Genomic DNA, 16,966 nt, shown 5'->3' with positions numbered 1-16,966 from the left:
GAGGTATGTATTCTATCTTGTTATATTCATTGTTTTGTATGCTAGATTAGGATAATACCTTGGAAGTTCATATTTGCATGTATAATAGAGAAAACATAGATCCAAGGTATTTAGGGCTGCATGTACACTTAGGTGTGTTAGAATGCTCAAAACCCAACACTAATATCATATCATACTAGCTCATAACATATCAGGTAGTAGCAAACCTAGATGAATATCACAAAGACAATCATCTAATATACAACTCCTACTGGTGGGTCGGCACTGGTGCCTTAGACCCACCTCTACTGGAAGGTAACTCACCTCGAACGAGTAGCTGCTGATAATCTGTGCGGGAAACCTCTGTCTGCTGTTGCTCCGGAAATCCTCCGGCTATAATCCCCATAAATCATTCAGTCAGAAACTGATATATACTCTTAGGGTAAAATGACTATTTTGCCCCTAACCAAGTCCAAGTCAAAGTCAACTTCCAATTGACCCGACTCGCTGAGTTGGGCCGCCAAATCGTCGAGTCCCTAACCCTTTACCCGTCCTTATCCATGACTCTACTCGTCGAGTTTGGCAACGACTCGACGAGTTCCTCTTCTATATGAACATCGAATGAACCTTCATACGACTCGCCGAGTTGTATGAGCAACTCGTCGAGTTCACCTTCATCTGTTGAACAAGTCCTGTCCTTAATTCACCGAGTTGTATGAACAACTCGTCGAGTTCATCTTCATGTGTTGGGAGATTGCCTTGGTCTTGCCGAGTCTGTTCTAGCACTCGTCGAGCCCCATGAACTCTAGGTCTAAGGCTAAGTCCAATACGTTGGGTCACTCCTTCGGACCTTCTACAACCCTTCTTACACCCAACTGAGTTCTTTTGACCCTCAACAAATATGGGACTTTATGCCTTAGGCTCGTCGACTCCCAAGAATGGACTGGCCGAGTCGATAACGTCCACATCCTATTTCCTCGATTTATGATGTACAACCTTTGACCAAATGATAGATCCAAGCCCCTAAGCTCGATCTAGCACGTAAAGTTACAAACTTTACGTGCATGCATGGGACTTTTGAGCCTAAAAGGCTTTAAAATGGCTCTTATGTTGCATGGGACCTTCCTTGAGTGCAAACGCAACCCAAATCTGCCTTGTGACTCCTCCCAAGACTTAGATCTGAGGTCTTGACCCCCAACCATGCTTGCAATCATGGTTGGTTACCTCATATGACTTAAAAAAACCCTAAATCTTCCCCAAAAAGGGATCTAACAAATGAAAAGGCAAGGTACAGACTTTATACCTTTCAAAGACTGAAAATGATGTACCAAAATCGAATCCTTCAGTCTCCTCTCGATCCTTCTATGCTCTTCCTTCTTCTTTGTGAACAAAACTACCAAAATCACCACAAAAGCCTTAGATCTTGCACCAAAACACTTAGGGTTTGCTATGGAGGGTTTCTGGGAGCAATAGGGATGAGTGGTGGCTGAAAGAGATGATTAAATAGGGTGCAAACCCTCAAATTAGGGTTTTTGTCCAGTCAGAGCCTACTCGTCGAGTCCGGGATCCGACTCAACGAGTCCAATACTTAAATCTCGCATCCCATCCCGCTTCTACTCGGCGAGTTGGTCCTTAAACTCGCCGAGTCCCAGGCCAAAAATGCAAAACACTTAAATAAAATACTTACCAAGAACCAGGTGCTACACTAAATATGATTAAAATCTCAATCTAAGCTTTTAGTTTTGAAATGAAGTATAATTTCCTCTCCGTTAACTATAGCAAAACAACTTTTCCCAATTGAAACTTTTGTTTTCTATAATTAACATTGCTAACTTGCAACACCTAACATAATAATCATGTTCCCAGTACCATGATAATTATTAGCATAACACTTATGCTCCCACTAGCTTTGACATATACTCAGAAATCAGTTGGACTTCTAGAAATCAATACTTTATTGACTTTCTTTCCAAGGTTCAGATTTCTGATATGAGATGCTTTGATATTACTTTATCAAAATCATACACATTTCCTTAGATAGCTCACATGTGTGTCTAAACAATTTTTAGAACTATGAAAAGGGATGCCGTAATCATAGTCTCAATTTTTTAGACCTTTGCCATTTCTCACAAGTCCATGTTAGTGTGCCGGTTAACCACACACGCTCCACTAACGACTTTGAGAATGCAAATATCACGATTGTTATCTACTTAAATTCTACTTAGTGAAAGCGTTTCCTCACCATCATTTTCATGAATCGGAGAGAAACCTTATGACACTTAGATTTTATGGTGTATGTGTTCTTTTCCATGTAAATTTGTCACAACCATAATCATAAGACAAGGTTAGTGACAAATCCAAACTCATATGGACTGAACTTGTGTAATCTTAACTTCTTGCCACCTAGCAGCACAAGGGCCTACCATTGCTTCCAAGTAGTTATGCAATCAATTGAGAACTCATAGAACTCACATGCATAATCAACTTTAACTGGAATGGGCACAGAGACAAGAATATGTCAACACGATGGGCTATAAACCTTAAGTCGTGTGCTAGTGATAAACAATAGATTTTTATTCTTGATTAGTTCTTGAAACGTTTTCAAGATCTTTAAGACTCCCACTGACCTCTTCACATATAATATTTTCTTGTCAAGAACCATTCCTTGACAAATTAAATATTCAAGAGTTAGTGCGGATTCTTATCAAGACAAACACTTTACACAATTGGCCTTAGTTTGTCTTTGTTTTATCCAAACATCACAACTTACCAATTTTAAATGTACAAGAGTAAGAAAACACTTTACTCTACATTTGACAAGTGTTATAAACCTTCGTAATATTATGTCACTGAAGTTACAATCTTTGAGTATTACTCTAAGACTCACTTTTGGAACGAAGTATGATTCATCTTTTGATTTAACCAATTCAAAAATTCACGATTCCTTTTTTTAGTCAAACAAACGCACTAAGATGTCCTTAGAGAATTAATTGTGATATGGTTTCATAATCACTAAGATAATCATAAAGCATGATACTAAAGTACTCTCCCATCTTTTCAGATTGGAGAAACTTTTATCTTTCTGCCTAATTTGATTCTTCTCATTTGTTCTGCCTTACATTGAAACTTTTCCAATGTTTTAGAATTATACTTAAACTTGTAAGTAAAACCATATTTACTAAACTTTAGTAAATCACGACGAATAGCCTTAACATTCTTTGTGGCGGACCTGATCAGCGCACAACCAAGTGTACCCGATCTCCTAGTCCTTCACTTGACTCACATATACATGCGAACAAGGAATTAGTCTTGATTTTCTAAAAGATGAAAATTCTCATTCATCATACAATTCAAGTTCCATGATTCCAAGTTTCTATCCAACTGAAACTTGGGTGATGAGAATCTTTCCTAATTTGGTGAATTATGACACTACCACAAATGAAAGAGTCAAATCCATTTTCCAATATTGCTATCAGTGGAATCATACAAACAACAATTTTTCACAAATGTCATTGTAAGGATATTTAAAATAAATAATTTTTTCCTTTATTTTAAAACTTGCGGAAAAACCTATCCTTACAATGCAAATGCATGTGAACACAATGTTGTTATTTATTCCTAGGCAATCTATCACAACTCTTAAGCAACAGCTCGAAATTCTGATCGCCGAACCATGCGATCGAAATCCATCTTCGCAATCAGAATCAACATATTCTTCCTTTAAGATTCCTCTTTTATTTTGATTCTTAAAACATCAACATGTGACCTAGTCACATCATGTAACAAGAATCTCCAAATAGGAACTTAATAGAGTCAGATAGTGAACTTTACCCAAAGTAGAGTCAAACTTTTTGACTTTACCATCCTCATGATATTGCAGGTAAATAGGGCAGATTCGCAACCAATGCCCCTTCCTTTGGCAATAGAAACATATGTAATCTTTGGGAATGGTACACGGGACAATCTTAGACTTAGCCTTTCTCTTTACCATTTGGTCAACTGAGTTGAGTATGGCCGATCCCTTTCCATTGGGAAGAGAAAGTTTTTCTGGATTTCCAGTGTTACCATTGTAAGTGTCCATGGAAGTTTGGAAAGTCGATCTTCCAATCAAATTTGCTTTACCAGTGCTCCAAATCATTGCTGATTCAACAACAACAAGCAAATATGTAAGATCATTAAGGGTCATGTCATGGTCTGTCATATAGTAGTCCTAAAGGAACTCACTATGTGACTTAGAAAGTGATTGAAGAACCTAGTCAACAATCCAGATTCCTGTAGACTTTGACACCCAACTTTCCTGGCTTGTCAATATGTGACTTCATCTCCAAAATGTGAGCATACATAGACATTGCTTGCCAATAGGGCTTGAGTGACCTTAAACTATTCAAGAACTTGTGGGTAAGGGAGAATAATTGGAGGAGGTGGAGGAATTGAAGTATGATTTCCATGATCCAACCACGGGACATCATCTTCATTAGGAAAGTTTGTTCCAAGAAATTTGGGAAGATCATAGTTGTCTGAACCAAACATCTACAATGGGAGATATTCAAGTTAGTTGATTTAAGTCCTTAATATAACACCCAATATGAAATATTAAGGCTAGGACCCAATACAATATTTTATAACTTGGAAGAGGGATGTCGTAATCCAAGCTATAAAATATTTTAAGGTAGGCGAATGATGATTCACCAATTTCCACCATGAAAGACGAAATAAATATTAGGTTTTAATTGGATTTGAAACTCCTAAATCTTTTTAGATTATTGAACTTTTCAATGACATGTTTCAATCTCGATTGTGCCCTCTCAAGTTTTGTGACTGGGATGTCGAGGATCACAAAACAAGGTGTGAATAACCATGCAAATATACTTGGTACTCTTAATTTTTATCACCTAATAGATTTGTCAGTTAACCACACACGCTCCACCAATCTATGATAAACCTTAAGCCACCCTTTACCAACCTTGTTAAATCCAAGTTAGTGTGTCGGTTAACCACACGCGCTCCACTAACGAATTAAGCAAGGTGCTAAGTGTAATTTCACGGGTTAGCACCAAATTCACATTTTCCTAAGTAACTAATATTGGGAGTTTATAAGTGTTTAGTTACTTCGTATTTATCATTATACTTTTAATGAAGGGAGAATTAGAGTCCTGTCAAACCCGTTCGGCTAACGACCCTCTACCAGTCAAGGAAGCGGTAGGTGAGAGTGGACACCCATTAAACTGCCATTTATAGGCAGTAACCTTATACCCCCCTTATAGACCGACTTCGTGAATGAGGCCTACTAACGGTAAGACTGACTTTGTTCTTATACATATATATATATATATATATATATATATATATATATATATATATATATATATATATATATAACTATTAACTATTAATATTATAATAGTATTAGGGTTGAATTTTAACTTTTAAAATTCTAAGGGTTTAACTTGGATTTAAAGTATTCATGAGGGGAAACTTTACAAATTCCAAAACTTAAGGGCAAGTTTTGAACAATTCAAAAAAAAAACTTTTCAATTCCATAACTTATGAGTTTAAAGTAGTTTTAATGAAAAACTCTTCAAGTTCCATAACTTAAGGACAAGTTATGGAAGACTTTAAAACATTTAAAAATGAGACTCTTCGTTTTTTATAACTTATGGAAATTTTATAAGTTTTAAAAATCATAAATGTGACTTTTCATATAACTTGAGGACAAGTTACAAAAACACATATTATGAACAACATTTAGATCAATTTGGATCAAAAACAAATTATTACATAATTTTTCTATTAACCTAAACAACTCATAAGAACAAGATAATTCAAATCAAACAATTTTCATGAAATTAGCCTAACCATTAAACTAATACAAAACATGAATCTATTGAGAATTATCTATTGAATTGGATTAGAATGAACATTACCACATCAAAAATAGGTTTATAGGTTCAAAAACAGCTTAGGGTAATGACTCTAGTCCAATTCCAACCTTAAAACTCGAAGATATGTTGTTAGGGGATCCAACTCGCCGAATGCAAGAACAAACTCGACGAGTTGGATGAGTTTGCACATGGACTCGTCAAGTCCCTTGTCCAGACAACAAAAAAACTTCAATTTTCAGCCATTTAAGCAAGTATAACATGAAAACAAGCCTTGACTCTAATACCACTGATGGGTTTTAGTATACTATAACATCCTATGGTGCACATTCAACCCTAAATACCTTGGATCTATGTTTTCACTAATTATACATGAAAAATGGTTTCCAACGCATTAAACCTATAACTAGCATGCAATTGACATAAACAATACAAGATACTAGTTAGGATAACATACCTCTTTGTTGTAGCTTGATTCCATGGAGCTTAAGATCCTAGTGCCCCAAGTGTGGCACCTCAAATGGTTCCACCAACAACTTGGAATAACTTGAGAGAAAAGTTCTTATGCTCAAAATCGGCTAGCCCTCTCATATGAATCCTTCAGAACGATTTCTTGAGCTATGGGGTCTTTATATATTGTGGCTATTAGGGTTACTCCATGTAACTCATGTCTTTCCATATTCTTCGTGCTCCATGGGTTAAAACCTCCATGAAGTATCCATGGGTTACTCCATGGGTTTAGCCCAACATGAAGAACTATGAATCATAAGCCCACATATATAAGAATGAATGATTTACACAATCAATCCCCATATACTTAATTAGTGTCTTTTGATCACAAAACTAATTCCAAATTAATTCTTGATGTATACTAATTAAATAATATGATTTCATATTAATATATTAGAACTTATAATATACTAACAAATCATAAATATCATTTTCTCACAAAAGTCTATCCAAATTGTTCTGATGCCATGCAACCCAAATGGACCATGCCAATTGGGTCAAGTACATACCAATTATAGTTATGTACTTAGACACTAATCCAACACCCTCAACATCAGATAGTCACCTCATGGCTACGATCGGATCCTGAACTCCATCGAAATTCGGGGGCTTCGTATTGTCGAAGTCCCGATATTGAAAAACCCGACCCGGTCCAACACCTGCAGCTGCAACGATTGCAGAGGTAGCAACAACAACTGTCTCATCAATGGTGACGTATCTGTCATCAAAGAAATCCATCACCGCAGTTTTAATAGACCCAAATAACTCCGGTATTTGATCCCTGACAATAGCCACAACCTCCTCACGGAGGATCTCCCTAATCCTGTCATCCAACGCGGCTGACCTGTCTTGGCGGCTTGCACCTGATCCCGATCCAGATCCAATCTCAACTCGTCTCGTCGTCACCATACTGAAAATAAATCAAGAAGATATCAGATAATACAAACCAACTCCCAACAAACCCTAGGGGTGTGATTTCTCTATTATGCGTGCGGGTCCTGTGCTTTCAGTAGTACGGGCCCATACTACCTTCCACACCTACCCATAGTCGTCTTAGAGGGTCATCACAACAACCCTAACAATATACTTCCCTCTAGCATACTCATGTACTCTATTCCCACTTCTTAGAGGAAGGCTACACATATCGACTGGCCGACTGACCCCACATAACTCATCTTACCACTAACTATCACACGACCTTCCATTGGTGCCAGATAACTATCGCATGAACACTATCACATACTACATAACTTAAACAATCTTAGGCTAAAGGATTCAATCCCACAACGGTTGGACTCAGACAAGGGTTGCGCAACAGGACCAAATCCGCCACCCCATGACCATTTAACTCAGGCAGTATGTGACTTAGTACATTCATTCATTAGTTAGTTCACACACGAAAGAGTCATACCACAATCAATAGAGTACTCTACAAGAAATAAGGCATCAAATATTAGGCAATTCTATCATATGATTCCTGAGGATCCCTATCCTATCACTAGCATGCTGCTCTAATCATAACATAGTATAATCTTAATTAACTGTGTGGTAATTTGGGGTCACTTACTGGCTCCGACTGATCGTACACCTTGCATCCTTCTAAATTATTTCAAAAACCATTTGAAAATATTTAAAAAAAAATCTTTTTTCCCTTAGTTTGAGACTGGATTCACATGAGTGTTCCTCTAATTCACTCAAACCAAAGCTCTAATACCAACTTGTAACATCGATAAAATTTCATAATAATTTAAACTTTTTCAGACCAACCAAAATCATAATTATTTACATTGTAGTTTTCAAAACATATTTAACATCAGAGATTTTCGAAAATCATAAAACATAATATGAGGAGGTGCAAGATCAAGCCTTTGCCTTCCTACGATCATCTGAGGTACCCGAAACATAACCCAAAACTATAAGCCCAACGCTTAGTGAGTTTCCCCAAAATACGACCACAACACATAATCAATAGATATCACAACAACTGCATGCATACAAAACCTTCAACATGCCTGGACCGCCGTATTGGGCCTTCAGTCTGTCGGGTCCACCACACAAAACTTCAGTCTATCTGGGCCGCCCTGGGTCTGTTGGCCTTCTACACACAGCAAGACCGCCTCAACCCAACCAACCATCACATGTTCATATATAACATAATCAAACATAGCTAACATACACAAGCAATCATACAAGTTTATCAGATCATTATAGTATAACACATCATATCTACCAGGATGCCGATCTAACATATCACAACAACATACCAAGCATACAATAACCCATGGTAACAATCCAAAGGGCCAACATTGGTGCCTTCGACTCAAGAGTATAGTGAGGATGACTCACCTCGCAAAATGTATAGAACTGATGAGGCCCGACTCCGAATCTCAGCTCTCTACACGATACATACTTCCATTAAATGGCCAATTTTCATAAAAATTCCAAAATACCCTCAAGGTCAAACTTGGTCAAAGTCAAAGTCAACAGTCCATGTTGAACCAAAACACGCCGTGTTTCGATAACATCCAGACGATCGGGAAAACTCCAACCAACATGTTGTGTTCGCTTGCAAACACGTCGTGTTTGCCTGAGTTCCAACAACTTAATATATTTAACTGTTTTCTACGATTCCAGGGACTCCAAGGCTCAGATCTAGACCCAAATGCTATCAAGAAGGATAAACTTTCAAACTTTATCCTTTGGAACCACTCCAAGGGTTCGAAAACCCAACCACAAGGATTGAAGGTTCAAAGGCTTGAACAAGAAGCACTAAATCCTTGAAGTCTAAAATCCATCCTTTCTAGATGAGATTCTAGCACCAAAACCATCTCAAAGGTCAGTGCTTTATAGACATTCATGTCCAATGCATGTCTTGAACCCAAAATAGGTAAAAAATGGGGATTTATGACATACTCTCCATGCAAGGCATCAAAACTAGACTATAGGCTAGATCCAAGACTCTACAAGGTCACTTAGACCTGGAGATTCATAAAGTTGCTAACTTTATGAGATCCAACCATTCCCTCACTCAAGAACAACAAGAAAAGGGACAAAACTCAAGATCTAGCAACATAGAGGAATAAAAATCGGATCGTGGACACTTACAAAGGTCCAGAAGAGTGCCAAACTGAAAGATGAGGGCTTACTTGCTGGATTCTTACTTCCTTCTTATAACTTCTTTCTTCTTTGGCTCCAAAAACACCACACTAGCTCACAAATGAGAGGGAAATATGATTAAGGTTCTCAAGGGTCGATATGGGGGGTTTGGAGGCTGATAAAAGACCACCCATTGGGACTTAAGGAGATTATATATGGTGCAAAATCCTGAAATTTAGGATTCCTCAACCAGCCACCAACACGCCATGCCCCCCCCCCCCCCCCCCCTCCAACATACCGTGTTGGCCCATAAAAACACGCGACCCAAAAGTTCCTCACCACGTCGTGTTTCAGGAAAACATGCAAAAATGGAATAAATCTCATACCTGAAAATCGGGGTGTTACAATTTTAGTCTAAGGTTGCATGTATTTATACGGGAAAAAAAAAAGAAAAAACTAAAAAAAACACCCGCAAACGTACAAGTCACTAAAGCGTACCCGTGCCTTAGCGATTTATACGTTCGTAGATGGAATGTTAAAATCATAGATAGACTTAATCCATCTTCGATTTTGATGATTATTTTTGTAATTTGGGGTTTTTTTGGCTATTTTCTACAAAGTAATTAAAAGATTAGATTATTTTTAAAATTTTATCTAAAAATTATTTGAATTTAAGCGAAAAAAGATTGAGAACAATTCATTACAAATATATATTTCTTATAATCATATTTAGATTATTATCTTATGAAAAAAATTATATTATTTTGTTTTATTTATCTAATATGAAATAAGCTTGAAATAAAATTTAGCTATAATAAAGTTGGTAAAATTTTACTTGAGTATCATAAAATAATAAATAAAATGTGAAAGAAAGTTTAGCTAATAATAATGTAATGATTAATTAGCAAAGTAATGAAATAATTAGGTATAGGGTCCTACTAATTGGACCCTAGTTTCACTTATTGGACCCCAATTATTATGAGGTTTCGACTTTTTCAAACCTTGAGAATTGTAATTCCTTACTTTATGAAAGAGTCTTACTTTTAATGATGGTAATTATTATCATTTGACTTACTTTCATTATAACCTAATTATTCCTAATTTTATTTTATAATAATAATTTTTTTATTACTAACTTTATTAAAAGCACCACCACCAACAAGGTAACTATTTCAACCAGGATAATCTTTGGTCAAGACCACAGTCAAATAAAATTATTATATTCAAATAAAATTCACTTACTCTATTATTATCTAATTTTTCAAACATTTTTTGATAAAATAAATACGACAATAATAGTATAATTTATTTTATAAAATAATAGTTTAAATAAAATTATAAAAAAATGTATCTGGAATAATTAAACAGGTGGATGAACATTTGTATGTGTATGACGATAAAAAAAAGTTTTAAAAAAGTCATTTGGTTATTCAATCTGCCGCCCTATTCTTCATTAATAAATAAATAAATAAATAAATAAATAAAAACTTATACCATTTGACAGCCAAATTCTCCATTTAGTACTAACCTAACACCATATTTTTCTCAGATGATATTACTCTTTCGTATGTTATTTGATGCCACAGCCGCAATCGGACGGCCATCGTCGTCATATCACCACAGCCGCCAAATCGCCGTTGCAGTAGACACATCACTACTGCATGTGAAGGGGAGAAGGCAGAGAACAAAAAGTCGGCAACACATGACGGATAGCGGAAGCCGGCAGAGACAATGTATGGTTGCTAGAATACAATTTTCAAGTTTTTGATTTGATTTTTTAAACAAACATATGGATTATCATTTTAATTTTAAAAAATATTAATAAACCATCATGATTTTATTTATATAAAATCGAAACATTATTAAAATAAAAATACAGATACTACAAATTATGGATTATAATTTGAATGTTTTTAGCTGATAGCGGTATTTTTACATAAATTATATATAAGTACTTTATAATATATTTATAAAAAATGATTTTTATAATATATATATATATATATATATATATATATATATAACTGTTTTATTTTAAATGTTTGATAACATAAAAGTTTTCTCATTAAATATATTTTTATAAAGTTTTTGATATTAAATAGATTTACGTGAAATTTATAATTTGTATATTAAAAAAAGGTTTCATCATTACTTCATAATTAATTAATAATTATAGAAAAAAATCATAAAGTAAAAAGGTTATCATTATAATATAATGATAATATTTAAGAAAAATAGGTTTAATGATTAGGGGTCCTTTTAGACCGTAGAAAAGATCTAATTAGATGGACCCTTATGTATATTGATAAAATGATTAGGATATACAGAACAGAGTGTCTATTCATATATTTTAACGGTATTTATTTTAACGGAGTAAACTAGAAATACAAATTATATAAGTTTTGGAAATAAAAAAAAACATTCTTAGTATTATCCTTAAATACCAATTTTTAAAAGGGATAATGACTTAAAAGGGTAATGGATTTTTGACTTTATTTATATTTAGTCATTAATTTTTTTCATTATCTATTTGCCACTGAATTATTGAAATTATTCATATTTTACCTTCCGGTCATATGAGTAAAATGTGAACAATTTCAATAATTCAATGACAAATAGATAATGAAAAAAAATTTAATGACTAAATATGAATTAAATCGAAAATCCATTACCCTTTCAAGTTTTAAGCAATGTTTTAAAAACCGGTTTTTTAGTTGAACCCGTATGGTTACCGGTTTCCGGTTCAACCGTTTAACTGGTTCGACCGCTTAGTAAACCGGTTTCTATAATTTTCATATTTTTTCGTATTTTCATACACATACATACATACAAAAATCAAGAAGTTGATGTCCACAAATTCAAACATTAAAATACACATAAACATAAGTTATAGATCAATCTAAATACATTAAAATAACTCAGAACTATAAGTTTTATATCAATCCTTGTGCATTAAAAAGAAAATATAGTCATAGATGAATAAAAACGCATCAAAAAACTTCATAACATTTATCATGTGTTTTTATTTAGAAATTTTTTAATAAATGTGAAAAAACTATCAAAGTTTATTATGCAAAATGTTTAAATTCCATGAGTTTTTTCAGGGACGGACGCAAAATTTCATAGTAGGGGTTGCACGGGAAGATTAGGGGTTGCACAATAGTAGAAAAAATAAAAAAATTTAAAATTTTCGAAAACTTTTCCACTGCAGTCGGAAAATTTAGGGGTTGCATGTGCCACCCCGGAACCCCCCTAAATCCGCCCCTGTTTTTATTCAATTTAACCGGTTTAACTGGTTTAATTGAACCGGTTCAACCGAATTTTTGTAAAAACCAGTCGGTTCGATCTGGTTCAAAAATAGACATAAAACCGGTGATAATTAAACTACTTCCTTCCTCAATTCTCGGCCCAACCGGTTCGACCGGCCGGTTCAAACCAGTTTTTAAAACAATGGTTTTAAGTCATCATCCTAATAAAAACCACAAAATTTTGTCAAAAATAAATCGGTAGTTTTTTCAACAGCGGTAATAAAATTTCAGTCGAAGTTAACCACCATAAATGTACCCTGTGTCTGTGTGTGCAATTGGGACTTCTACATAATACACCGCAAAGGTTTCCCCAATTTGGAAAATCCAGAAACTTCAGTGAATTACCTGTTTCTCGTTAACTTCACTTTCTCATCTTTCAAAGTTTTCGACTATGAATCCGAGCACTGACAAGTTGGTGAGGAGAACAACAATGGTGGCGACGGTTACTGCCGGTTATTTCCTACTAACTGCTGATTATGGCCCCGAACCTAATGTTCTTGATCCCGTAAGCCTTTCAATACAGTTTACTGTTCTTTGACTTAATCTAGGGTACTGTCGGTAATTTCTGGTTCTCGATTTTAGTTTAATTAGTTGTATTTCGCTTGTTGCGTTGTGTCATGATAAACTTCTACTCACATATCGAGATTGCTCATCGCTTCCATGGTGATTTCCTCGCTGATATTATAATTTTGATTATGTTTTCGTTATTGCAATTATCCCTTATTCGATAATCAAATTCCACTTTTGGTTTTCATAATCCTAACCCGGTCTCTCTCTCAAATTATAAAATTGGGGCCGATGTTTATAGCATTTTAAACCCCAAAACTACTAGATTGTAACATGGCTTGTCTAAATTGTAATCTGATTAGCAACTGTCAATGTTAATTTGCTACTGTGGGGTTTTATTCGATGATCTCCAAATGTGGGTTTTTAATGTTTAGATGCTTTTCTGGTTCATGTTATCTTGGGGGTTTTGGCCATTGTTATTTGCTGTCAATCCTAACACATTTCAAATAATAGATCAAGAATCGCATACAATCAGCAGAACAATCAGTGAAGAGATTCATCTTTGGATCTAAACAAGGAATTCAAGAACCCAAAAAGGCAACAGAGAAACGTTCATGATCTTTCTGACAACACAACCAGGTTTTCTTTTGATGTTTTTGCCTTTGATTGACCTTTAGAATGTGAATCTTGACTATCTTGTGGGATCACAGTGTTTGGATTCACTTTTCTTCTGCAGAATACAAAGGAAACAACTCCCAAATAGCTCTCATAGAGATTAGGAACTTTCTTTCTTCTCTTTTTGTATGATATTTGGTGTTTTTATTTCTATATAGTCTTTTCCTCTTGGACTTTATTTGCAGTTTTAACCTCATGTATGTATCTTTCATATGCTAGTGTTAATGTATTTTACTTTTCGTGTATATTGATTCTGTAGCCTTGGGATTTTTGTGTACACAAGGCCATAATTTGTGTATATGGATTCTATGAGGGTTTTGGATTTGCTTGTTAAAGATTTGATATCTCAATAGAATCTCATTCTCATGATCTGATCTTACCTGGGATCCCAAATCCCAATTTTGTCTGAAAAATGGATTTAATTGTAAATTGATCTCTTCTTTGTAATACGAATCGATAGTGCCTCATTTGTGGTAAAAAGCGACAATACAAGTGGCTTGATGAGCACAAAAAAAAAAAATTTGATTTTTGGGTTTAGATTGAATTTGTCATCAATTTATTTGTTATAAAAAAAACTCAAGATTGTTTTTTTTGGGTAAACATTTTTTTTTAATATTTGAAAAAACTCAAGATTGTTTTTTTTGGGTAAACATTTTTTTTTAATATTTGGATATCTACGCTAAATCTTTTAGTTATTTTATAAAATTGAGATCTTTCATATTTCTATTTCTATTTATATAATAAAGCTATATTATATTGTGGGAATAAAATTACATGAAACTGATAATTTTGAAATAGCTAAATAATTTGTAATATTTGATATTTGTCAAGATCAATAATTTCTAATAACAAGATAAAATAATCAATTTTTATAGATATTAAGTTGCTGTAGTTATTTATTTTTCTTGATTTGATTGTTATATAAGGGCATATTTTATTGTGAAATGAGTATTTTATAACTTGTGTAAAAGATAAACATGGTTGATTTGTGTAGTATTTTTCAGACTTAAACCCTATTTTTTTTATCCATAATATTTCTTTTTAAATTAATATTAGATATTTGAAAAAATCTCATTCACATACCTGTCAAACAACCATCCACTCTCTCTCTCCCTCACTAAAAACGTCCGCACTCTTCACTTCACAGAAGCTCCCAACACAATGTCCCCTCTCTCTTCGTTCCTTCATTTACATAACTGTAATTTCCCTCCATGGCCACACCAAAATCTTCCTTTCGTATCGCACCATCATCTTCTTCACAATTCCTTCCATGGACACCCTTCAAATTCCCATCAAAACCCTCCAAAATCCTCTGTTCTCGAAACCCTAATCCACCCTCTCCTCCAGCACCCATAAATCTAATCTCAATTCTTCGAGTAATACCCGATTGGGCCGATGCAATACAAGAGAGTCGTTTGAAACAGAAGAGGCAACTTTACAAATACGAAGATTGGGTTGAACACAGAAGCTCTTTGAGACATCTCAGGCATCTGCTGTCAAGTCTGAGTTCTAGGGTGGTTTTATCGTTAGTCCCACCGGTTATTGCCTTCACGACGGTGGCTGTGGTGGTTGCGAGTTACAACACGGCGGTGTTTTGGGATTTGTTGCCGGAATTTTTCCCGATTTTGAGGGCTTCTTCTTTGCCTTACCAGTTGACAGCTCCGGCGTTGGCGCTTTTGTTGGTTTTCAGGACGGAAGCTTCGTATTCAAGGTTTGAGGAAGGGAGGAAGGCTTGGACGAAGGTGATTTCAGGGACAAATGACTTCGCTCGGCAAGTGATTGTTAGCGTGGAGACAGAATCTGTGTTGAAAACGGCGCTTTTGCAGTATATTCTGGCGTTCCCAATTGCTCTTAAGGTTTGTAATCTTTAAATCCAACAATAATGCTTCCAATTTAGAGATATCTGTGTGCTGACCTTTTGTAGTTAAATTCAATGCAGTGCCATTTGATTCATGGATCCGACATAGGAGGAGACCTCAAGAATCTTCTTGAGGATAATGATTTAGATCTAGTTCTGAGTTCAAATCATCGCCCACGTTGCATTATCCAATTCATCTCTCAAAGTCTGAAGTTGCTGAATTTGGAATCATCAACACTAACCACGCTAGTAAGTCTTTAAATGTTTCAAACTCGTAACTTTGAGCTCAGAAGTAAAATCTTGGTTGTGGATTACGTTTCAGGAATCAAAAGTTACGTGTTTCCATGAAGGAATTGGTGTTTGTGAACAAATCACAAGCATACCTATCCCTGTTTCCTACACTCGTTTGACTTCAAGATTTCTTGTTCTATGGCATCTCACCCTTCCAATAATTCTGTGGGACGATTGTCACTGGATTGTAGTCCCCGCTACTTTCATCAGCGCTGCTTCTCTATTCTGCATCGAAGAGGTTTGTTTCATTGTTTGTTTTTCATTAAAAGCATTGACTTTTGAAGTAAAACCCTTCATTTTTCAAACTTCAGTTTCTATACAAATTTTGAACCTTTTTCCAAAATCTATTGAGAAAAATATGGGTTTGTAGTAAGCATTAGAATCATAGCAATCTAGGTGTTGAATTTTCTACGTAGTATATTACCATTTTTGTACTTTCAAAATCACTAGGTTGGACCTTTAAAGTCAAACTTAGCATTGAAATTTAAGAAGCTTGTTTTTAATTTTTATATTTGTATTTGTAGGTGGGGGTTCTGATTGAGGAACCATTTCCGATGCTTGCTCTGGATGAGCTATGCAAACTGGTTTATGACAATGTTCAAGAAACATTAAAAAGTGAGCAAAAGATTCGAAAAATACTTAACACCAAAATTAAGGATGCTGTTTCTTCTAGAAAGCTCGCAGCAAATGGGCACCCAGCTTCAGGAGGTGGACAAAGTATTTGGCCTAATAATTCCTCAAATAGTATAAACAATTGACGTATCTTTTATCTTTATGAGGAATGCTATGTTTTTAAAAGGCGATGTCTAATACTGTAGATGTTTATCTTCCATTATTATTATTATTGTATCTGTATATATATC

At 35.0% G+C, this 16,966-nt stretch overlaps 2 protein-coding genes across 3 annotated transcripts; both read left to right on the top strand.

Moving 5' to 3' along the window:
* Positions 1–13,051: 13,051 nt before the first annotated feature.
* LOC111878562 (uncharacterized) lies at positions 13,052–14,320 on the top strand. Of its 2 annotated transcripts, none has more exons than XM_023875082.3 (3): positions 13,052–13,277; positions 13,793–13,918; positions 13,990–14,320. In XM_023875082.3, the coding sequence occupies exons 1-2, from the start codon at positions 13,164–13,166 to the stop codon at positions 13,895–13,897; spliced, it is 219 nt and encodes a 72-aa protein (XP_023730850.1). In that variant the 5' UTR covers positions 13,052–13,163; the 3' UTR covers positions 13,898–13,918; positions 13,990–14,320. The 2 variants fall into 2 exon arrangements, with proteins under 2 accessions (XP_023730850.1, XP_023730849.1); XM_023875081.3 differs by having other exon boundaries at positions 13,053–13,277; positions 14,016–14,320.
* A 731-nt stretch (positions 14,321–15,051) lies between these two features.
* Positions 15,052–16,964, top strand: LOC111878508 (UPF0187 protein At3g61320, chloroplastic). The gene is made up of 4 exons (XM_023875016.3): positions 15,052–15,810; positions 15,894–16,061; positions 16,135–16,341; positions 16,628–16,964. The coding sequence occupies exons 1-4, from the start codon at positions 15,166–15,168 to the stop codon at positions 16,859–16,861; spliced, it is 1,254 nt and encodes a 417-aa protein (XP_023730784.1). The 5' UTR covers positions 15,052–15,165; the 3' UTR covers positions 16,862–16,964.
* Positions 16,965–16,966: the final 2 nt, after the last annotated feature.

The sequence above is a fragment of the Lactuca sativa genome, chromosome 4 (genome assembly GCF_002870075.4).
Source record: "Lactuca sativa cultivar Salinas chromosome 4, Lsat_Salinas_v11, whole genome shotgun sequence".
NCBI lineage: Eukaryota > Viridiplantae > Streptophyta > Magnoliopsida > Asterales > Asteraceae > Lactuca > Lactuca sativa.
The sequence above is the reverse complement of the archived record's forward strand: the minus strand, read 5'-3'. Positions and strand labels throughout refer to the sequence as shown.

Excerpts from the sequence above, each read along its gene's own strand:
- LOC111878508 (XM_023875016.3), top strand. The coding sequence starts at position 15,166 with ATGGCCACACCAAAATCTTCCTTTCGTATCGCACCATCATCTTCTTCA. Across the intron at positions 15,811-15,893 it reads CGTTCCCAATTGCTCTTAAG|TGCCATTTGATTCATGGATC; the intron begins GTTTGTAATCTT and ends AATTCAATGCAG. Across the intron at positions 16,062-16,134 it reads CATCAACACTAACCACGCTA|GAATCAAAAGTTACGTGTTT; the intron begins GTAAGTCTTTAA and ends ATTACGTTTCAG.
- LOC111878562 (XM_023875082.3), top strand. The coding sequence starts at position 13,164 with ATGAATCCGAGCACTGACAAGTTGGTGAGGAGAACAACAATGGTGGCG. Across the intron at positions 13,278-13,792 it reads AACCTAATGTTCTTGATCCC|ATCAAGAATCGCATACAATC; the intron begins GTAAGCCTTTCA and ends TTCAAATAATAG.